This window comes from Ascoidea rubescens (genome assembly GCF_001661345.1).
Source record: "Ascoidea rubescens DSM 1968 unplaced genomic scaffold ASCRUscaffold_4, whole genome shotgun sequence".
Taxonomy (NCBI): Eukaryota; Fungi; Ascomycota; class Saccharomycetes; order Ascoideales; family Ascoideaceae; genus Ascoidea; species Ascoidea rubescens.
Genome location: NW_017962916.1, coordinates 171,044 through 189,428, shown reverse-complemented (window position 1 = coordinate 189,428; position 18,385 = coordinate 171,044). Strand labels below are relative to the sequence as shown.

The window sequence follows — 18,385 nt, the reverse complement described above, 5'->3', positions numbered from 1 at the left end:
ATCTCCAGCTTCTTCTTTAGTGGTATTCCCACTATTCTTTCCAAAACATCCTCTTCCGGCTCATTTTTTATGTTTCGTTACTCAGCGCTTAATTTTCCATCTTACATTTTCAAAAATTCTCTCAATAATTTTATTGTTTTCACAAATTCAATTCAATTAATAAACTCGTCTACAAATTCTTCCATAATCTATTCCTTTTATACTCTTTCTCCCCTCTATTCTCATATTTCTCTTCAAATATGACTGGAACTTGTGATGGCGATAGTTATATTCACACTCTAGCTAGTTATATCACCTCCCACGAACACCAAGTATGTATACATATTATCACCCATTTTCTTTTCCCCAGTCTTCCCTACTAACACTTTATATCTCTAGTTGGCTAACGCCTTATCTACTTACGAAAAAAAATTAAATATTCAAAACTCTTCAAAATCATCTTTCTCTTCAGCTTCTCTCACCAATAACATTCTGAATACAAACAATACTACCAATAATAATTCTACCGCAGATATTAATAACAACCATGCTCACACTCACAACCACACCTCAACCTTGTCTAATATTAATCTCTCTTTAAATCTCAATAAAAAACCAGTCAGACTATCTCTAACTCTACACCACCTTTTCTTTCTTTTGGAAAACTTTCAAAATATTGGCATCCAAGTTGGTCCCATGAACATCAGACTAAACGATAGTGATGACGATATCATTAACTATGTCTCCTTTCTATCTGACTATTCAACCTCAAACTCAACTCAAAATATTCAATCAATTAAATCAAATAACTACAACTACTCCAATAACAACGTAAATATCAACAATAACAATAATAACAATAATAATAATAATAATAATAATAATAATAATAATAATAATAATACATTCAATTCTAACACCACTAATAACAGTCACTACTCAAACAGCATCTACAATTATAACTCCAATAATATGAACAATAACAACAATTACTCATTTTCTGACACTGCTTCAATAAATTCTATAAACTCTGTTAGAACTGTTATGACAACCGTATCCGCTCTCTGGAAATCAATCTCAAACCCAAAATTATCCTTTTCAAGTATATCAAACAACAACTTATCCTCAAACATAAATAACTTATCAACAACAAACAACTCAAACACAAACACAAACACAAACTGTATAAATAATAACTCTGTCTTTAATTCTTCTCAAAAATGTATCGATTTAAACTACATTTACTCTTCCTTCACTAAATTGCCTTACCTAAGATTATCCCCAGATAAAACTGCTAAATTAATTGAAACTTATCAAGAATTTCCCTTTGATACCTCCGTTCCAATCAAAATCTTTAAAAACTTGGCCATTCTAGAAATAAACCAATTTAACCCTATAGAAATCTTTGGCTGGGATCAACTATCTCAAATCTTAAAATTCCTTATTATCAAAAACTCAAATCTCGATAACATCAATCTAATCCTTAAAACATTAGTTCTTGACGACTTTTACAATAGAAAAAATAAATCATTCAGTCAAAAACAAAACTCCTCTCCAAATTTATCAATAAACTCAACAAACTATAACAACAGCAACAATATCAACATAAATCTCAACAACAACTCAAATAATAACAGCAATAATTCTTTTCATCAATTGTCTCAATCCTATTCAAATTATTCAAATAACTTATCCCCCAAAGCTCTGTCGAATAATCTAACCAGAGTTAGAAGTTATAATCTACCCTACAATTATAACAATTATAACAACTTGAATACCTCTAATGAAAATACCTATTTCAATAATGATCACAATGATATCAACAACAACAACAACAACAACAATTCATTTAGTACCTCCCCTCCTTTATCTACAAAATTATTTAAAAATAACAACTACCAAATCAAACCAACTCATCGCAAGAAAAAAAAAAATATAAATAACAATAATGAATCAAATACTACTAAAAATAACAGCAATTCATCCTCTTCGGATCTGCTAGGAAATAATAAAAACTATACTAATGATTTCTACATTAACTCAAACTATAATTTTACGAACAATAATCTATTTAGCTCAAGCAATTCAAACTATATTTATAAACATCGTCACCAACATAGCAAAAGTAATAGTGGTCCTATTTCTCTTGATGACCATGAATTTTTTGCTGACAAATGGCTAAATTTAAGATATTTATGTTTATCTAATAATAGTATATCTAATATCTCAATTGATCCTTTAATTAACTTACCTTCTCTACTATATTTGGATTTATCTCATAATCAAATCACTCAAATTTCCTTTGCTTTTAAATCCTTTAATAGCTTAAAATACCTAAATTTATCCTACAACAATTTATCTTCAACAACTAATTTTAAATATTTAAAAAACTCAAAAAAATTATCCGTCATAAACTTACGATCAAATAAAATCGAATCTATAGAATCTCTAGATTTATTATTGAATCTTGAAAAAATTGATATAAGAAATAACAAACTATCTTCAATTATTGATCTATATCCTTTATTTAAAAATCACAACACCAAGAAAACTCCCTTAAAAAATTTAAATCTTTTGGGAAATCCTTTATGCTCAAAAAATTTTAGAATTGAAATATTCAATCTAGCCAATTCAGTTAGCTGGAATCTAAAAATCGATGGTTCTGGTCCAGGTTATTTGGAATCTAGATATCTTCTACATGATAGGAAAGTTCTTGAATTTAAATTTAAAAGATTATTTTCTGAAGAATTGACAAATAATGGAAAAGATACAGAAAATGCCAGTGATAATAGCAGTGATAATAGTATAACACATAAAATTACTAATCATAACAATGACGATAATATAGAAAATTTAGTTAGCAAAACTATAGACAGTATCGCTGAAAATAACACTGACAGCAATACTGACAGCAATACTGACAGCAATACTGAAAGTAACACTGACAGTAATACAGTCGGGAATAGTACTGTAAAGGTCAGCGATTCTATTAATGATGATTCAAATACTAATATTATCACAAGTGCTAATAGTAATTCCAATATTCGTATTCTTAATAATAAGTTGTTTATCGCAGATAACGTTCCAATTTCTCAACTGTTTTCCATAAACGCATCAAAATCGACAAATAACCTATCGGATATTTTAACTGATAATACTTTTGAAACAGTGCAAATTCAAAAAAGAAGACATAGTGTGATGGTTCCGTTATCCGCTTCAAATAAAAATTTGAAGGAATTATTGAGAAAAAGTCAAGATTCTGCTTCCACTTGTGCTGAAGAAGTTCTACAAAGTAGATTGATGGAAGCACAAAAAGATGATTTATTTATTGAGCGTCAACCTTCTATTGCAAGACATTTAACTTTCTCTGCAAAATCTCAACCAACTAAAGTGACTGAGGCAATTGATATTAAACCAGCTATCAATTCATTTTATTATAAATCTAAAGCTGGGGCTTCACTTCAGGATGTTTTATTGTCACCTCTTTCGGGTTCTTCTCCTATTAAAGATAATTCTATTACGAAACTTAAAGTAATTGAACCAACAGAACCTATAGACATTGTTTCTGCAACTCCAAAAATAACTCCCTCTTTTTCAGTTGATATTAATCAAGCAAGATCATTTTCTGAGGTACCCTGTAAATCCCATAAAGATGAAAGTAACAGTTACCTTCCTTCACTATCATATGAAATAATATAACTAAGTATTACATTTTTTTCACTCATTATCATTTATCTGGTTATGTCATTTTGGATTTTAATTTTGGTAGCTTTTTTTTAATTTTTCTGTTACAATAAGATGTTTTGTTTTCTCAAATTTGTCCTTATTACTACTAAACAAAAGTATTGTTCATTCTTTCTGTGAATTATTCCATTAACTTAGACTTTGAAAATTACAACAATAAAGAAAATAATGATAAGTTGTTTGGTTCTTATTTCATACTAAATCTATTTTCATTTTTTTTTTAGAATATTCAATTTCTTTTCATTTCATCTTTCTTTTTTTTTTATTTTGTTTTTAATTCATTTTGTTCATCTTTAATTTTATCTGTCCAAATTCTTTACGGTTAGTCATTTTTAAAGCTTATCTTTTTTCAGGTTTTGTAAATGTTTTTGTCTTTTATTAATTAGGATTCTTAATTGATAATTTAATTTCATTTTACAATGTTTACAAATTGTAGATATTTGTTTCATTCTGGAAGGTTGTTTTAGGTTGAAAGTTCAAATTCGTTAGTTATTTTTGTTTGGTATATTTATTGTGAAATTATGGTACAGGTACTAGTTTAATTTTCAATAATAACTTTGACTATAAAAGTAATATATCAGTATGCAATTTATATTCAAACTGGTTTGGTTCTTCATTTCATTATATTCGTACTTGTATTTATATTTTCAGCAATAAAAGTAACGGTTTTTGGTTGTTTTGCACCGTTTGCACTTTTTTTTGTTGTTTTTTTTACAAGTTTCTAAACTTTTTAGTTTTTTGTCCAATAAGGTTGCCTTACAATGATCATTACAATATAGAAATATCCTAAACGGTATGTGTTTTATTCATATAATTTCCAGAAAGTTATTCTTTAGTCTCCAGATATTGGATTTTTTGTTCAATTCTTCAAATTCTTCAAATTCTTCAAATTCTTTAAACTCATTAATATTCAGAATAACAAGTTTTTGTGATTTATTTTATATCAGAGTTTGTATGGGAAGATAAAAGATGATTTATGGTTGGTTAGTACATTTGTAAGTTTATCTTTGGCTTTAGAGGTTTATTAGTGAGGGTTTTCACCTTTGATTTCTCAACAAGAATATCTTCTTAAAATTTCCAATCCTGATATCGATACTGTGTTGAATTTAAAAGATTATTATTTGGTTTAATAGATTTATAGGTTGAATTGAACAGTTCTAAAAGTTTTTGAAATTGTTTTTTCAGTTAATTATACTTTTTTTTGTTTGAACACTTGAGTTAAATGTGAAGTGATTTTGAATAAGATAAAAGAATATAAAGGAAAAGTTTACCTAAATTGCAATTTAATTTATTTTCATAGGCACTATCAATTACAATTTTAGGTATTAAAATTGGAGATGTTGAAGAGATACAAGGCTCTTGCAATTTTTAGTAAATTAATTATTATAGGAAATTAGAGAATTGAATATTTACTACAAGTGATAAGATAATGTTTTGACTCAAATATAAGATATAACTTCTAATTCATAATTATAAATTATAAATTATAAATTATAAAATCTAGATTATTGGTTTTAAATAAATATATTAAAAGGTGAGTCAATTAATATATATCATTATGATTACCATCTGAAAATCATTTGCTTATAATTTATTAATATTTAATGGTATGAAGGATGTTGTTTTTTTTGTGCGAGAATTATCGTGATTATAAAGTTAAATAAAGTTAAATAGTGAGAGATGTTACAAGATTTGAATTATTATAAAATATTATGAAATATTATGAAATATGAAGAACTATGAAGAACTATGAAATATTAAAATCTAGCATAAAAATAATACAAAAATTAATTAATAAATATTTTTTTAAAAATATCTTTTTAAAAAAATCTTTCAAGGATTGTTAGCAGGTTGATTTAAAAACAAGACAAAAAAATATGGTTGAAATTTCTGATTCAACAAATGAAAAAAAAAAAAACATTGAGAAAAAAAATAATACAGGAAACAAACAGCAAATAGTAAAGAATAAAAAGATATTTCATTAAAAATTCAGTAGATCAGGTACTTTTTCTAGCTAGAGTAAAAAAACCAGTTTAAGAGTCAATATTTGATGAAAAAATTAAATGGTTGAAAACTTTAAACAAGAAGATGATCAATACCAGATTTAATTCAATCAAAAAAAACCAACCAAACAAATATATTAATACCATTAGTTAGAAATCCAAAATTGTGAGGTCAATAGAGCGTATTATGAAATTATGGAAACACGATTTGGATTTGAATTTGGAGGTGAAGATCTTATAATTAACGACAATTCGTTAAAATTCAAGAGTTGAAACAAATATAAAATCTCAAATGAATAACTTAAATTAGAGAAAGAAAACAGTTGTAAGTTGTAATACAGGCAAAAAAGGGAGAAAGAATTTAAAATAGAAGAATAATTTAATTTGAATTACTAAATAATCTAATATATAATATAATATAGTATAATGTAATGCGATTTAATAAATAATTTTTGAATATACATAAATAAGATAACCAGTACAATAATAGTGTTATCCTTTAAGGTAGCAAAGGCTATAAGGTATAATCTTGAGTTTATATTGATGACTGCACACCTTTTTAATGCGGATGAACCAGATATGCGGTTACAGAAGGTGTGTCTCAACACCATGCGCTGTATGTGTATGCATTTTAAACGCGGGTTGGTTTGTGGCGCTTTACCGTTAAACGGTTATATACCGTTAGCGGAACCTTCATTAATAGGACCTGCAGAAGTGGGATGTTTCTTCAATTGCTATTGGAGCTTATGTGCAAGATATGACGGAATAGGCGAACAGTGAAATTAAATTGTTACACAAAGTTGTTAAGAGATTTTCTTTTAATGCTGAAACCTTGAGCTGCATGCCCAATGCGGGCCAGCAGAGCCCTGGTGGCGAGCCCTGGCGCAGAGCCCTGAAGCTCAGCTTACAAAATGAACAAGCAAAAAGAGTGAAACTTGTGAAATGAACAAGCTAACAAAGAACCAAAAGCTGAGCAAAGGACTAATACGAGAATGGAGTGGAATTGTAAAACCATGTGGTGCACTTTCAACCATATAAAATGATCCGACCAGATCTTGTTTGTCTGCTTTTGTAAATGAGGTTTTGGCTGCACGTGAACATGCTGGGAGCATGAGCAGGAAAGCTCTTAAGGGAAGTTGGGAAGTCTCAAAGAGCCTTGAAGAATCTGGCAGACAGCTAGCTGAAATACAGCTGAAATACAGCTGAAATACAGCTGAATAACGAACGACAATTGCAATATTTGTCCATTCAGTTTCTTTTCTTGCTAAGTGGCACAATAAGGAGTAAATTATATATACTACACACCACGCTACACTGGTTTAATTAGGTTAAAGTGGTTTACCGAGAAAAAAGCATTGTGCTTAGCATGATCGAATAGTGAGTGGTGATGATCAGATGGAATAAGAAATAGTTGATCGATTTGTGATGAAAAATATAACGACTTTTAAAGTCCAATTGACTTCAGTGGAGTGCTGAGTTAATGTTGGTTACTCTGTTGAGAGAAGGAAAAGAAATAACAGAAATGAGCAAAAAAAACTTTATTGGTAACAATATAGCAAGTGTTTTCAGAGAAAACTTTTGTAGATGAATGCAGCTCTTGCTGCGAGAAAAAAAGAAAAAAAAGAAAAAAAAGAAAAAAAGAAAAAAAGAAAAGGCAAAAAATGGATATTTTGTTTCATTTGAGTGATGGCGATTCGAAATGATTGACCAATATGAAATTGAGATTGCAAAGTTCATGCCTCTGCAGCCATTACCAACAATTAGATAATATCACAAGCATCAAACAAGCTAGACCCGATGCATCGCAATATTTCGAGCCTTTCGAGCCCCAGCTTTTCCTTTAGATCTTCCTTTAGATCTCCTTCTGTTGTCTCTTTAGTCCATCTCCAGCTCGTGTGCCGGGCTGTGATTGGTGCTTTGGCTGCAGCTGCCTCTTTGAGAAACACATGCACCGTTTTTTTTCGGCTGCGCCGCAGAAGCTCCTTTCGGTAGATGCCTATTTGGGATATTTTTATTTCGAGACGTTGCCTATTCGAGAGTCTGCGACCGGCGCGTTTCCGTCCAATCGCGTGACGCACAAAATCACGCACTGCTCACGGACGAGATCACGCACTAAATCCACCAAAAAACCCACCAACAAAGAAACTGGAGAGAAGATGCAAAAATCGTCCACAAGAGCAATTTCATTAAGAGATCATAGATCATAAACAACCCTCAAGACCAGAGGATATTAAAAGCTATCCAGGCATATTCAGCGACAGATTGATCTCGTTTCTTCTTCAATATTTGTACTATTAGAATTACTATTTCCTTATCCTCCATACAACCTATATTCAAATGTCGTTCAACATCACCTGGGACTCATTTGAGAAGGATTCTTTGAAATCTTGGTGCAAACAGATACTACATGATTCTCTAAATAATTCAAACAAGAGACCAAGTATATTGGCTTCAAATATCATAATACAAGACTTGAATTTTGGTAAAATATCGCCCAATTTTGAAATTCTAGAAATTGGTGATTTAGCTTCTGATAGGTTTAGAGGTATATTCAAAATTAAATATAATGGCGATGCTCATATCACTTTATTTACAAATATTCAGGCAAATCCTATAAATATTTATTGGAAAAACACTGTTAATAATTTGCTTAACAACAACCCCGAATTCAATATTTTGCCAGAATTAGGTTCTATATCTCAAAATTTATCCATTCCTGTTAATTTGAAATTATCAAAGATTAAAATATCTGCAATTATTGTAATAGTATTCAGTAAATCAAAGGGTTTAACACTAGTTTTTAAAAACGATCCTTTAGAAAATATAGAAGTTAGCTCAACTTTTGATACTGTGCCTGCTATAAGAAATTTTCTACAGAAACAAATTGAAAAGAAGATTAGAGATTTATTTAGAGAAATTTTGCCTGGAGTATTATACCAATATTCTCAAAAATATGTAGCAAATCAACTTCATCCTCAATTGTTAAATCAAAAAAGACAATCTAAATTTAATAATTATAATAACAATATCGCTGCCACTACAACTGCAACTACTAATACTATTACTATTACTAATAATAATAATAATAATGAAAACGAAAACGATAATGAAAATGGAAGTGAAGTTAAAAAAATTACAATAGCTGACATAAATCCAGATGGGCCAGATTTATCTCCTGCCAACATGTTAAGATTATCGACTTTATCTTCTTCAAGACAAACACTATCTTTAGATGTTTTCAAAATTGATGATTTTGTTCAAAGATCTTCAATAGAGTTTTTCAATCTATATGATAATCAATTGACTCAATATTTAAATATAAATTCTTTAAATTTACCATTTTCACAAGACTATGACTCAAATAAAATATCCAAATACTTAAATAACATATCAAACTTCCAAATTAATAATTATAAAAAATCAAATGGAAATAATAGTAATCAAAAACCAAGGAGAAGAGTTATACACATAAACAAGAAAAAGAACAAAACCAAAAACAAAGACAAAAATAAACCAATAGAAAATGATATTTTAATTAGTAATCAAAATAATCAAAATAATCAAAATACTAATAACAATAATATCATTAATAATAATTTAAATATACACCAAGAGCCAAAGATTCAACCAAATAATACATCAAATAATACATCAAATAATACATCAATACCTGAATCAAAAGCACCCTCGCCTTTGGCTGTGTTTATTCAAAATTCAAAGCAAGATGATCACCCCATTCCCACTTATGAAGAATCTACGCTTATTGGCTCGGAAATATCTTCAGCATATAACTACGATACAAAATCTGAAAGAGATTACTACGATGAAAAGGCACTAATTAAGAGTCCTCCTCCTTTATATCACTCACAACCTTCGAGAAGAAACCAATCTCCTCCTTCTCGTAATAACCACCGCAGTTTCGAGATACGGATAAGACCTTCGTTATACACTTATTCTTCAGTTTTATCTCTTTCATTAGGAGTTTGAAATGTTTTCTTTCTCAAATCATATATTTAAACAAGAGAGATTTTTTTTTTTTTCCTTTATTTCTTCATACAATAACATACATATATCATACATAAACTATTTTTATTTTTCTTATTATTATTATTATTATTATTATTATCATTATCATTATGGTTATTTTTAAATAGCCACGAGTATATAGTGAGATGAATGTACAGAATGAATTAGTATGAATTAGTATTAATTAGTATTAATGATCAAAAATTCGTAGTAAAATCAGTTTATTCATTTGAATATGTAGGGTAGCCAAAAGAAAAGAAGCAAGCAAAATCCAGCTAAAATATTAACCAGATATTTAGTCAAAATCTTTAGCGAATAATGAATACTCATCAATTTTAATGATATGGAATTCCCACGCCCAAGATTATATTTATGTTTAATCTTTATGTATAATTTAGTTTCGCTTTGCTTAAAAGCAAAAAAAAAGGAAAAAAAGAGCAAATAGCATGAAAGTAGTAAGAAAAGAGTAAAAAAACAGTAAGAAAATATCAAATTATTAGTAACGAAAGTAACATAACGTTTCTAACCTTCAAGATAAAACTGAATTAAAATCAAATTGGGATAGTTTCGCATGAAAATTTATTTAAAAAGAATATTAAGAGAATTTTATCAAGGAATTAATGAGATTAATGGGATTGTTTGTTAACATTAAATAGAAGAGGCATTACTACATTTTAAATCATCATTGGATTACCAAATTCGGTTTCCAGTCTTTTTAATTTAGTTTAATTTAATTGAAACTACATATACAGAATTCTAAATAACTTGGAAATAGTTAAAATAGTAGAAATAAAATTAAGTGAAATAATATATATAAAAAAAAGCCAAAAAGGTGAAGTAGAAGTAAAATAAAAGTAGTAAATATATTAAAAAATGATGATGATTGTAGATGTGATTATGATTATGATAAATTCATATTAAAAATGAAGATAAAGAAATAGAGAGAAATAGAGAGAAAGAGAAAGAGTGGAAAAAAAACAAAAAAAGAAAATTAAGCCATTAAAACATTAAATACAACAATATAAGCAAGAAAAAAATTAATTAATTAAATAACACATAACAAAGAACTGAAATTAACATGAAATCTTGTAATATTTATAACCATGAAGTAGAATTTAATATTGATATTGATATTGATAGATAATTATATTAGGAATTGGAATTGGAATTATTGGATTATTGGACTATTTTTAGATTATAGAGGTTTAAAATAATTGAATTCAATTGCTTTGTCATTAGTTTAATAAAGATTTGATTGAGGTTTTAACTGATTTACTAGCTAATTTTTGTTTTGAATTTATAGAGTTTTTGAGACTTGCGTTGCCACTAACCAATCTTCTCCATCTAAATTGACAAGCATTTGGAGTTCTTCTGGGGAAATAAGTGGCTACAGCTCTCCAGCCCAATTTTTTTTCTTCTTTCAAGTATCTTAGTAGTTTATCGTCAGCATGGGACCAAGCACTTGCTTGTTTGGGAATTAGTTTCAAGTTTCCCTTCGATTGGTTTAAAGAGCTCAAGGGGGTGACGACTCTTTGGTATTGATCTAGAGGATAGATTTGAGGAGCTAAGGGAGCAGGAGCAGGGCCTGTATATAAATAGCTGGGAGAGTTTGTCATAAAAGGAGGAGTGGGCATTTGTTGAAACTGTTGAGCTTGGTAAGGGTAGTTTGGTTGAGGCAGCTGTATTTGTTGTGGTTGGACTTGTTGAATGGACTGAATTTGTTGCATTTGCTGGACCTGAGGTATTTGTTGCATTTGATGCATTTGAGGAGGTTGCTGGTGTTGTGGCTGGACTTGTTGAGACACTTGTTGGGGGGTTTGTTGTTGAGATTGTGAATTTTGGTTGATGGGCACTTGCTGAAGCAGTGGCAGAAGCTGGTGTTGTAATTGCTGGGTTTGTTGTAATTGGGGAGATGTTTGAGCAGAGTTATCGTAGGTAAGGTGAGGTTGAGCAGAAACAGGAGGAGTAGGTAAAGAGGGGGCTCTTACGTCTCTGTATTGAACAACGGGAGATAAGGATTGTTGACTTGGAGGAGGAGTTGGAATCGAGGGAGACTGTGATTGTTGCTGTTGCTGTTGCTGTGAAAGGAAAAAGCTTTCTTGGAATAGCTCCTTCAAACCAGGCAACTTGATCTTTCCATAGGATTGATATATTGGGACGATGCTGTTGTTGCACAAAGAAGGCAAGGAAAATTGGCGAGGTTGGATTTCGTTTATGAGAGTAGACATGATTATTGTATAGAAAACGAGGTATGGATATAGATATGGAATATAAGAGAAGCCACCAAATAGAAGTAATAAGTGATACAAAAAATACGTGGAAGTAGAGACTTGGAAAACAGGTTGTGGAAGGTATAGTATAATAGGGAGAAATAAAAAAGCTTGAAAGGAACAAGATAGTGAGACAATAGGAGAGGATACTTTGATAAAGATAATTTGGCAATTAGATAATTAGATAATAAGATAATAAGATAGAAAAAGATAATAGATATGATGAAGGAAAAGAGATATGGAAAGAAAAAAGAGGGAAATTTTCCATTCTTATATATTTGATCTGGAATATTAAATTCAATGTCTTAATGATCATTGAAAGGAGATTGGGATTTGAGAAGTTGGTTTTTGACTTTTCAAAGTTGAGAAGAAGAAATGAAAGTTGTTTTAAGACATAGATCAAAAATGCATATTACATACCGTTATCCGTTGGTTTAGCTCCAGACGCATACACGCACAGGTGTCTGCGTCAGAGTTCTGCAGGCCAAACTCTCGCATGCACCAGCCTGGTTGCTGTGCGCCCATCAGCAACCGTACAGCCTTAGTGGGTTGCCGCGCCGCAGCGCAGAACGCACAGTTTGGCGTGTTCTGCAGATGCTGTAGCAGCATAACTGGCTACACCTTTGCTACAGGGACCGCGCCCAGACGCGTCTTCCAGCAGGCGATCTGTGTTAGGCCTGTGGTGGAGGAAGTGCTTGTGGCTCTTCTGCGGAAGTGAGGCTCTTTTGGAAGTGAGCTGCTTCGCTGCCTGCAGAGGAGCAAGCAGTGGGTTTTTGTGGGTTTTTGTGGGTTTTCAGGCCTTTTCCCGGTGGCCTTTCGTGTTTTTTTATGCTTTGTTTGATTTTTTTTTTTTTTTTTTAAAAAATAACTGCTAAGAACACCTATGTTTTGTCTTGTTTTGCCTTGTTTTTGTTGTGCTCTGTGTCGGTTTATATGCAACGCTTTTTGTCTGGTCTTTTAGGAAGCAATCTCTTCCCGTTTGGCAGCTCAGATTGTGATATATACCCATTGTAAATGAAGGCCATAGACAATTGCAACGCTCGATTCTACTGGTTCAGCAAACACAACTAAGACAAATTAACGAATTAAGATTATTCCCAAATAATCTTAATTATTTAATCCAAATTATCGTGCAATGTTTTCAAAGATGTGTACTGAAATCTGATATTGCTCTTTTTCTTTTCAATAAATCCTACATCTTTCTTATTTGGATCTAATCTCCTAAATTCAATCTACCCAAAACCATCTAAAAATATTAGAAAATCCCAAACTATTCAAACCATTGTCGATCATATTGCATTTTCTCGCCTTGTTTATAATCGTAATTCCTTCAATTGAAAATATAAATGAAAAAAAGATAATCTTTTTTTTTCTCTTACTCCTCTGCCTTCATTCTATTTCTTATTTTATTTCTCAATTTAATTTGACTGGGGTTTGCATGTCGTTAACGCTTTTTCAAATCCCAATTTACATAACGGTTTAATTCACTCACTACTACACGACACTTTAATTCTTTCGCTGTTTTATTTATTCATTGCTCTACAATCACTCCTCGCTCAATCACTCAATTCAAAATTTTCGCCAAAACAAACACAAAAATTAGATCTATTGTATTATCAATTACGAAAAGCTGTAGGCTCATTCACTGTTAAACATCCAATGTCTCACCGAAATAGAATGAATTTTGCCCACTAAAACCAACTTCTCAGCCATAAAATCCACAAACCTGCTGAGAACAGATCTTCCACCATCTTCACTCACCTTACCATTACCAGAAATTCCAATCATAAACATTGTTTAAACATTGTTTAAACAATTTGATCATTAAACCCATAATCACTAAATACCTTTAACACCATCGCGTCACGTGTAAACTCAATTTTTTCCAATTTTTTTTTTTATCTTTTTGTCCCAATAAATAACCTAATCAATTGGTCCAATTCATTGAAACCAGATATCAGATATCAGTTTCTAGCTACTCGTTTCTAGTTATTAGTTTTATTTAAATTAATTATTAAATTAAATAATTAATAAATTAATAGTCTCATTTTAAATACACCTTTTGGTCTTTTGATCTTGAATATCGATCTAATTTTGATGAAGAATTTATTCGATCTGAATACTCACTTCCTCATGATTTTTTGATGAAGTTTTTTTGACACTGTTTATAAAGTTGAAAATATCGTCAGATTTTTTCTAAATTATTATTAAACACTAAATCACTATTAAAATGCTCTTTTTTTTGGTTGTCCTTTTTTTTTTCCATTTCAAAATCAAGTATACTAAACTGCTAATTTATTCTTAACAAAAAATTTTTTATTTTTTTACTTTCTAATCACTATTGTTACTGTTATCGTTATTCTTATTCAATAGATAACAGAAGTAGTTGACATAATTTTTAAATGGTCAAGATAAACAGGTTAATTTAAAACATCAAATAATTTAGTCGAATTAATTCAGCTACATTATTATCACTATCGCTATCACTATCACTATCCATATCCATATCCATATTATTTTAATTTTAATTTTTATTTTTATTTTTATTTTTATTATTATTATTATTATTATTATTATTATTATTATCATCATTAGTATTATTGCTTTGCTTTTATTAACTCTATAATTTCCATAGGTCCTAATAATTAAATAATAATAATCAACAATAGTCTCACTTTGATTAGTTTATGGTTTTTATTCGAAAAATTATAATCATCTCTTTCATCATTATTCGTTTTCATTCGTTTTCATTCATCTTGATTCGTCTGGTTTCATCTGGCTTTGTCTGCCTTTTTTTGATTTCTTTTGACTCTCTTCACTTGGTTCAGTTTGTCCAGTCTGTTTGCCTCTTCAATCTCTTTGGCTTAATAAATCTAATCTAAAATAAAAACTACAATGATCAAATCATACTATACTATATCATATCATATCGTATTGTATCATGTCCAGAAATTTTAATTTAATTTAATCAATTTGCTAAATGATTTATTAATAAATCAATATATTAATGTGTTTTAAAAATTATTGTCTTATTAGATCCAAAGTTTAAAAAAGTAATTTAAAAAAAAAAGAGAAAAAAAAGAGAAAAAATGAGAAAAAAATGAGAAAATAAAAAGGATCATTGGGTAATAAACTGCTTTTTAAAATTTATTTTACTCTAAATTTATTTTGAATTTATTAATTTTTGGGTATTTTAATCATCTATTTGCTAAATCTGCTAATCTCAAATTTTGTTTCTTGTCTGATAATTGGTAAAGAGTTAAACAAATTTTGTTACTGTGATTAAACTGGCTACTGAAAGTAAGTTTATCTGATGATTAAATATAATTGAATACAAATGAAAATCGTTGTAGATTTACCTTTTCAATTGTTGAAATTAACAGTTTGTTTTTTTCCTGGGATTTCTGGTGTTTGTTTTGGGTTTTTTTGGGTTTAGAATTTACAATTTAAAAAAAAATGAATCATCGTTATTTGCTAAATCATTAGAATTCAATTGCTGAGTTATCACCATATTCATTTCTGGATTTGAAAAATATTTTTTGAACACACCTTTAACAAGGGGAATTTATTAGTGTTGATAATAATATTAGTATCAGTGTTAATAGCTGGGCTTGATATAATAAAAATAAAGTAATGAATAACATTGGAAACGCTAATTAGTCATAAGTTTATTGGAATTTAAAAAGAATTTCAGTATTTTTTGAGAAAACAACAAAAACAAAAATGAGAATTTGGTAACTTGCACAGCATGCTCTTTTGCCTATTGTTTAATTATAAATAGAAAAATAGAAGAATACATGAGCAGATAATTGGACAATTTGTTAACTAGTTGCAAAAGCAATCAGCATATTTTGTTTTAAGACAACATACTATCTCAGTCAGCTGAAATTGTAGAAGCAAATCTCTGATCTTGCTCCAGTGTCATAGCCCTTACTCATAATCTTCCTCTAGTTCTAAGGGTATATCCTAAAGAGATAAACATATTATATGGTATTGTCGTCCGATGTTGTCTAGCTCTAAAACTACTCATTAGTATAACCGTTTGCACCTGCGCAAGCCGGCCATACCTGTTAGAAACGGAACTGAATTTGACTCCAGCTGCTTGCTGCGTACCAGGCGTCCTGATAGGGAGGCCATCCATAGTGGTGGAGCTTTGTGGAGCGGAGCAGATCCTGTTAGAAGCAATAGTTGCGTGACAGGGCATCACCCTCAGTAAATGAGAAAAACATTGCGACTCCATTAGACTTGGATCCCGCGTCGGCCAGCATAGTCAGATTCCCGGTACTAAGCTTGTCCTGATAGCAGAAGAGAGCGTTGGAGCAATTAAGCTTTGAAATGGGAAATGGTTTGCATGGAGTGGAAATGCTTGAGCGAAACAGTTTTCAAATCAATATATCTAAGCAGATTAAAATGAATGAGTTTAAGTGGAAGTGCTAAATGATAGGATCAGGCAATGAAAGCAGTTACTTTCGATTGGCTGAGGGGATGGTTGATAAAGAGCAGGATAGGTAGATAGTAACGAAAAACATTAAGGAAAGACAAATTTATTTTTAAAGATGATCAGTTGTAGATAGATAAAATTTAGACTTGTACTTAAGACTGTTTAGATTATTGCAAGTGGTGTTGTCATTTTATTGTGATTTGACGAGGAGTTGTTTCGACGAAAAACAAAAGTACACCGAAAACGCAGAGAGATTTGGGCGAAGTTTTCTCGAAGTTTTTTAATACCAAAGTATAAATAGTTGTACCGTAAGAACATCAACTCTGATAGATGAAAAATGGGATGAAATTTCAATTTGATTTGATTTTGATCAAATTCTAAGGATATATGAATGTGATAGTATGGCTGGGTAAAATAAATCCTGTTATTACTGGTTGAATTTGAAATGAGATAATTCACGAATCAGATCGAAATTGCATTGTTTTGTATTGTAGTGAAATCGATTGGCAATAAACCTTCTTAAACAGGCTTAAGCAGGACCTGAACTAAATAAAGATCAACAAAATCGAGAAAGTTTGGAGGAAACCTTGAAAGAAAGTTCTTAGATAAATCAAACAAATCTAGGAAATAGCCAATAGGCTAACCAAAAGACTAAGAGAAACAAGTGATCTGTAAGGATTTATGCTTTAAAAAAATAAAGGAATTTGAATTTTAAAATTTGGAAATAGGTTTAGCAAGTAGAATAGGTTTACAAAGCGTACTAAGTTAAATCAGTAATTGATGAATTTCTGACAGCAGTTGTAAAATGAAATGATGATTCGATAAGCATAATACTATTCACTTTTTGAGACAGGATAAATTACAAGTGAAGCCCCATCTGCCTAAATGGCATTTTTTTTAATTTTAAGCTTTTAAGTTACTACAAAGATTGGTTTAAACACAGTTTCTAATTTTTAAATAGTAACTAAAAATCACAAAACAGAAAAACCCAAAAAACCCAAAAAATTAAAACAAATTCAAAAATTAAAACAAATTCAAAAAACATTCAAAAAACATTCAAAAAACATTCAGAAAGATTCAGAAAAATCCAAAAATTGAAATAAATTTATTTTCAAATTTATTCAAATTAATAACCTTTGGATTTTCAAGTAACAATATTCGGAAAAATTGACCATTAGCTGAGACTGTGTAATATAGCAATAGATTATAGGATAACACATCAAGTAAATTGAGACTACGTAAAGGGATAGATATTCTTTTTTGAAGCTGAAAGCTGACTATAGACATGATTTTATTATTTGATTTGTAAATGATTGCATATTGACCATTAACCATCGACTATCAAGTAATCAAGTATAAAGTATCAGCTCTCAGCTTGGTGTATATTTTTGTAAATCAAATAGGAAGCTGAAATTGTGGTATTCTATTCGAACAGTTTGTGCTTTTTTTTATTCTAACATTTCTAAATTTATTCAGGTTATTTTGACTATGTAGGTATAGTTAATGAATTGTGTTGGATTGTTTTGAGTTGTTTTCAAAATTTGCGTAAAATTCAAGAGATATTTTAAACTTGGATGTCTGTTGTGCTAACCAAATAATTTAAACGAACACAATGATTTCATGACAAATAGATTGGAAATAATTTCAAAATTCTAATGATCATCTAGTTCTATTGTTATCGAAAACCTTAACGCATCTATTCAGGTTGATCGCAGCCCCGCCAATCAGCTTGCGCTATTTTGTACCATGATCGTAATGTGAAGCTGCTGGTATTATTTTAAGAAACGAATTCTAGTCTCATGTGCCTTAAAGAAGTCACAAATGGAAACTCGCCAATTTGGTAAACCCAGGAGAAAAAACTCAGCACTCATGGAAAACCGACCTATTCACGTGCAGAATGCCACACCAAACCGACATGTCTC

The 18,385-nt window shown here is 30.1% G+C and overlaps 5 protein-coding genes across 5 annotated transcripts; 2 read left to right on the top strand and 3 right to left on the bottom strand.

Annotated features, from left to right (window-relative positions):
* Positions 1-239: 239 nt before the first annotated feature.
* On the top strand, positions 240-3,678 carry ASCRUDRAFT_69529 (leucine-rich repeat domain-containing protein; the record flags this gene model as incomplete). Its single annotated transcript, XM_020191682.1, has 2 exons — positions 240-311; positions 379-3,678. The coding sequence occupies 2 exons, from the start codon at positions 240-242 to the stop codon at positions 3,676-3,678; spliced, it is 3,372 nt and encodes a 1,123-aa protein (XP_020048101.1).
* Positions 3,679-8,063: 4,385 nt separating this feature from the next.
* Positions 8,064-9,713, top strand: MDM34 (ERMES complex subunit MDM34; the record flags this gene model as incomplete). The annotated part of the gene is made up of 1 exon (XM_020194469.1): positions 8,064-9,713. The coding sequence occupies one exon, from the start codon at positions 8,064-8,066 to the stop codon at positions 9,711-9,713; it is 1,650 nt and encodes a 549-aa protein (XP_020048100.1).
* A 1,274-nt stretch (positions 9,714-10,987) lies between these two features.
* Positions 10,988-11,980, bottom strand: ASCRUDRAFT_7276 (SANT/Myb-like DNA-binding domain-containing protein; the record flags this gene model as incomplete). Its single annotated transcript, XM_020192110.1, has 1 exon — positions 10,988-11,980. The coding sequence occupies one exon, from the start codon at positions 11,978-11,980 to the stop codon at positions 10,988-10,990; it is 993 nt and encodes a 330-aa protein (XP_020048099.1).
* A 1,362-nt stretch (positions 11,981-13,342) lies between these two features.
* On the bottom strand, positions 13,343-13,969 carry ASCRUDRAFT_75070 (uncharacterized protein). Its single transcript, XM_020192919.1, has one exon. The coding sequence runs from the start codon at positions 13,814-13,816 to the stop codon at positions 13,661-13,663; it is 156 nt and encodes a 51-aa protein (XP_020048098.1). The 5' UTR covers positions 13,817-13,969; the 3' UTR covers positions 13,343-13,660.
* A 577-nt stretch (positions 13,970-14,546) lies between these two features.
* On the bottom strand, positions 14,547-15,104 carry ASCRUDRAFT_12727 (uncharacterized protein; the record flags this gene model as incomplete). Its single annotated transcript, XM_020188970.1, has 2 exons — positions 14,698-15,104; positions 14,547-14,630 (listed from the first exon to the last, which is right to left on the bottom strand). The coding sequence occupies exons 1-2, from the start codon at positions 14,761-14,763 to the stop codon at positions 14,547-14,549; spliced, it is 150 nt and encodes a 49-aa protein (XP_020048097.1). The 5' UTR covers positions 14,764-15,104.
* Positions 15,105-18,385: the final 3,281 nt, after the last annotated feature.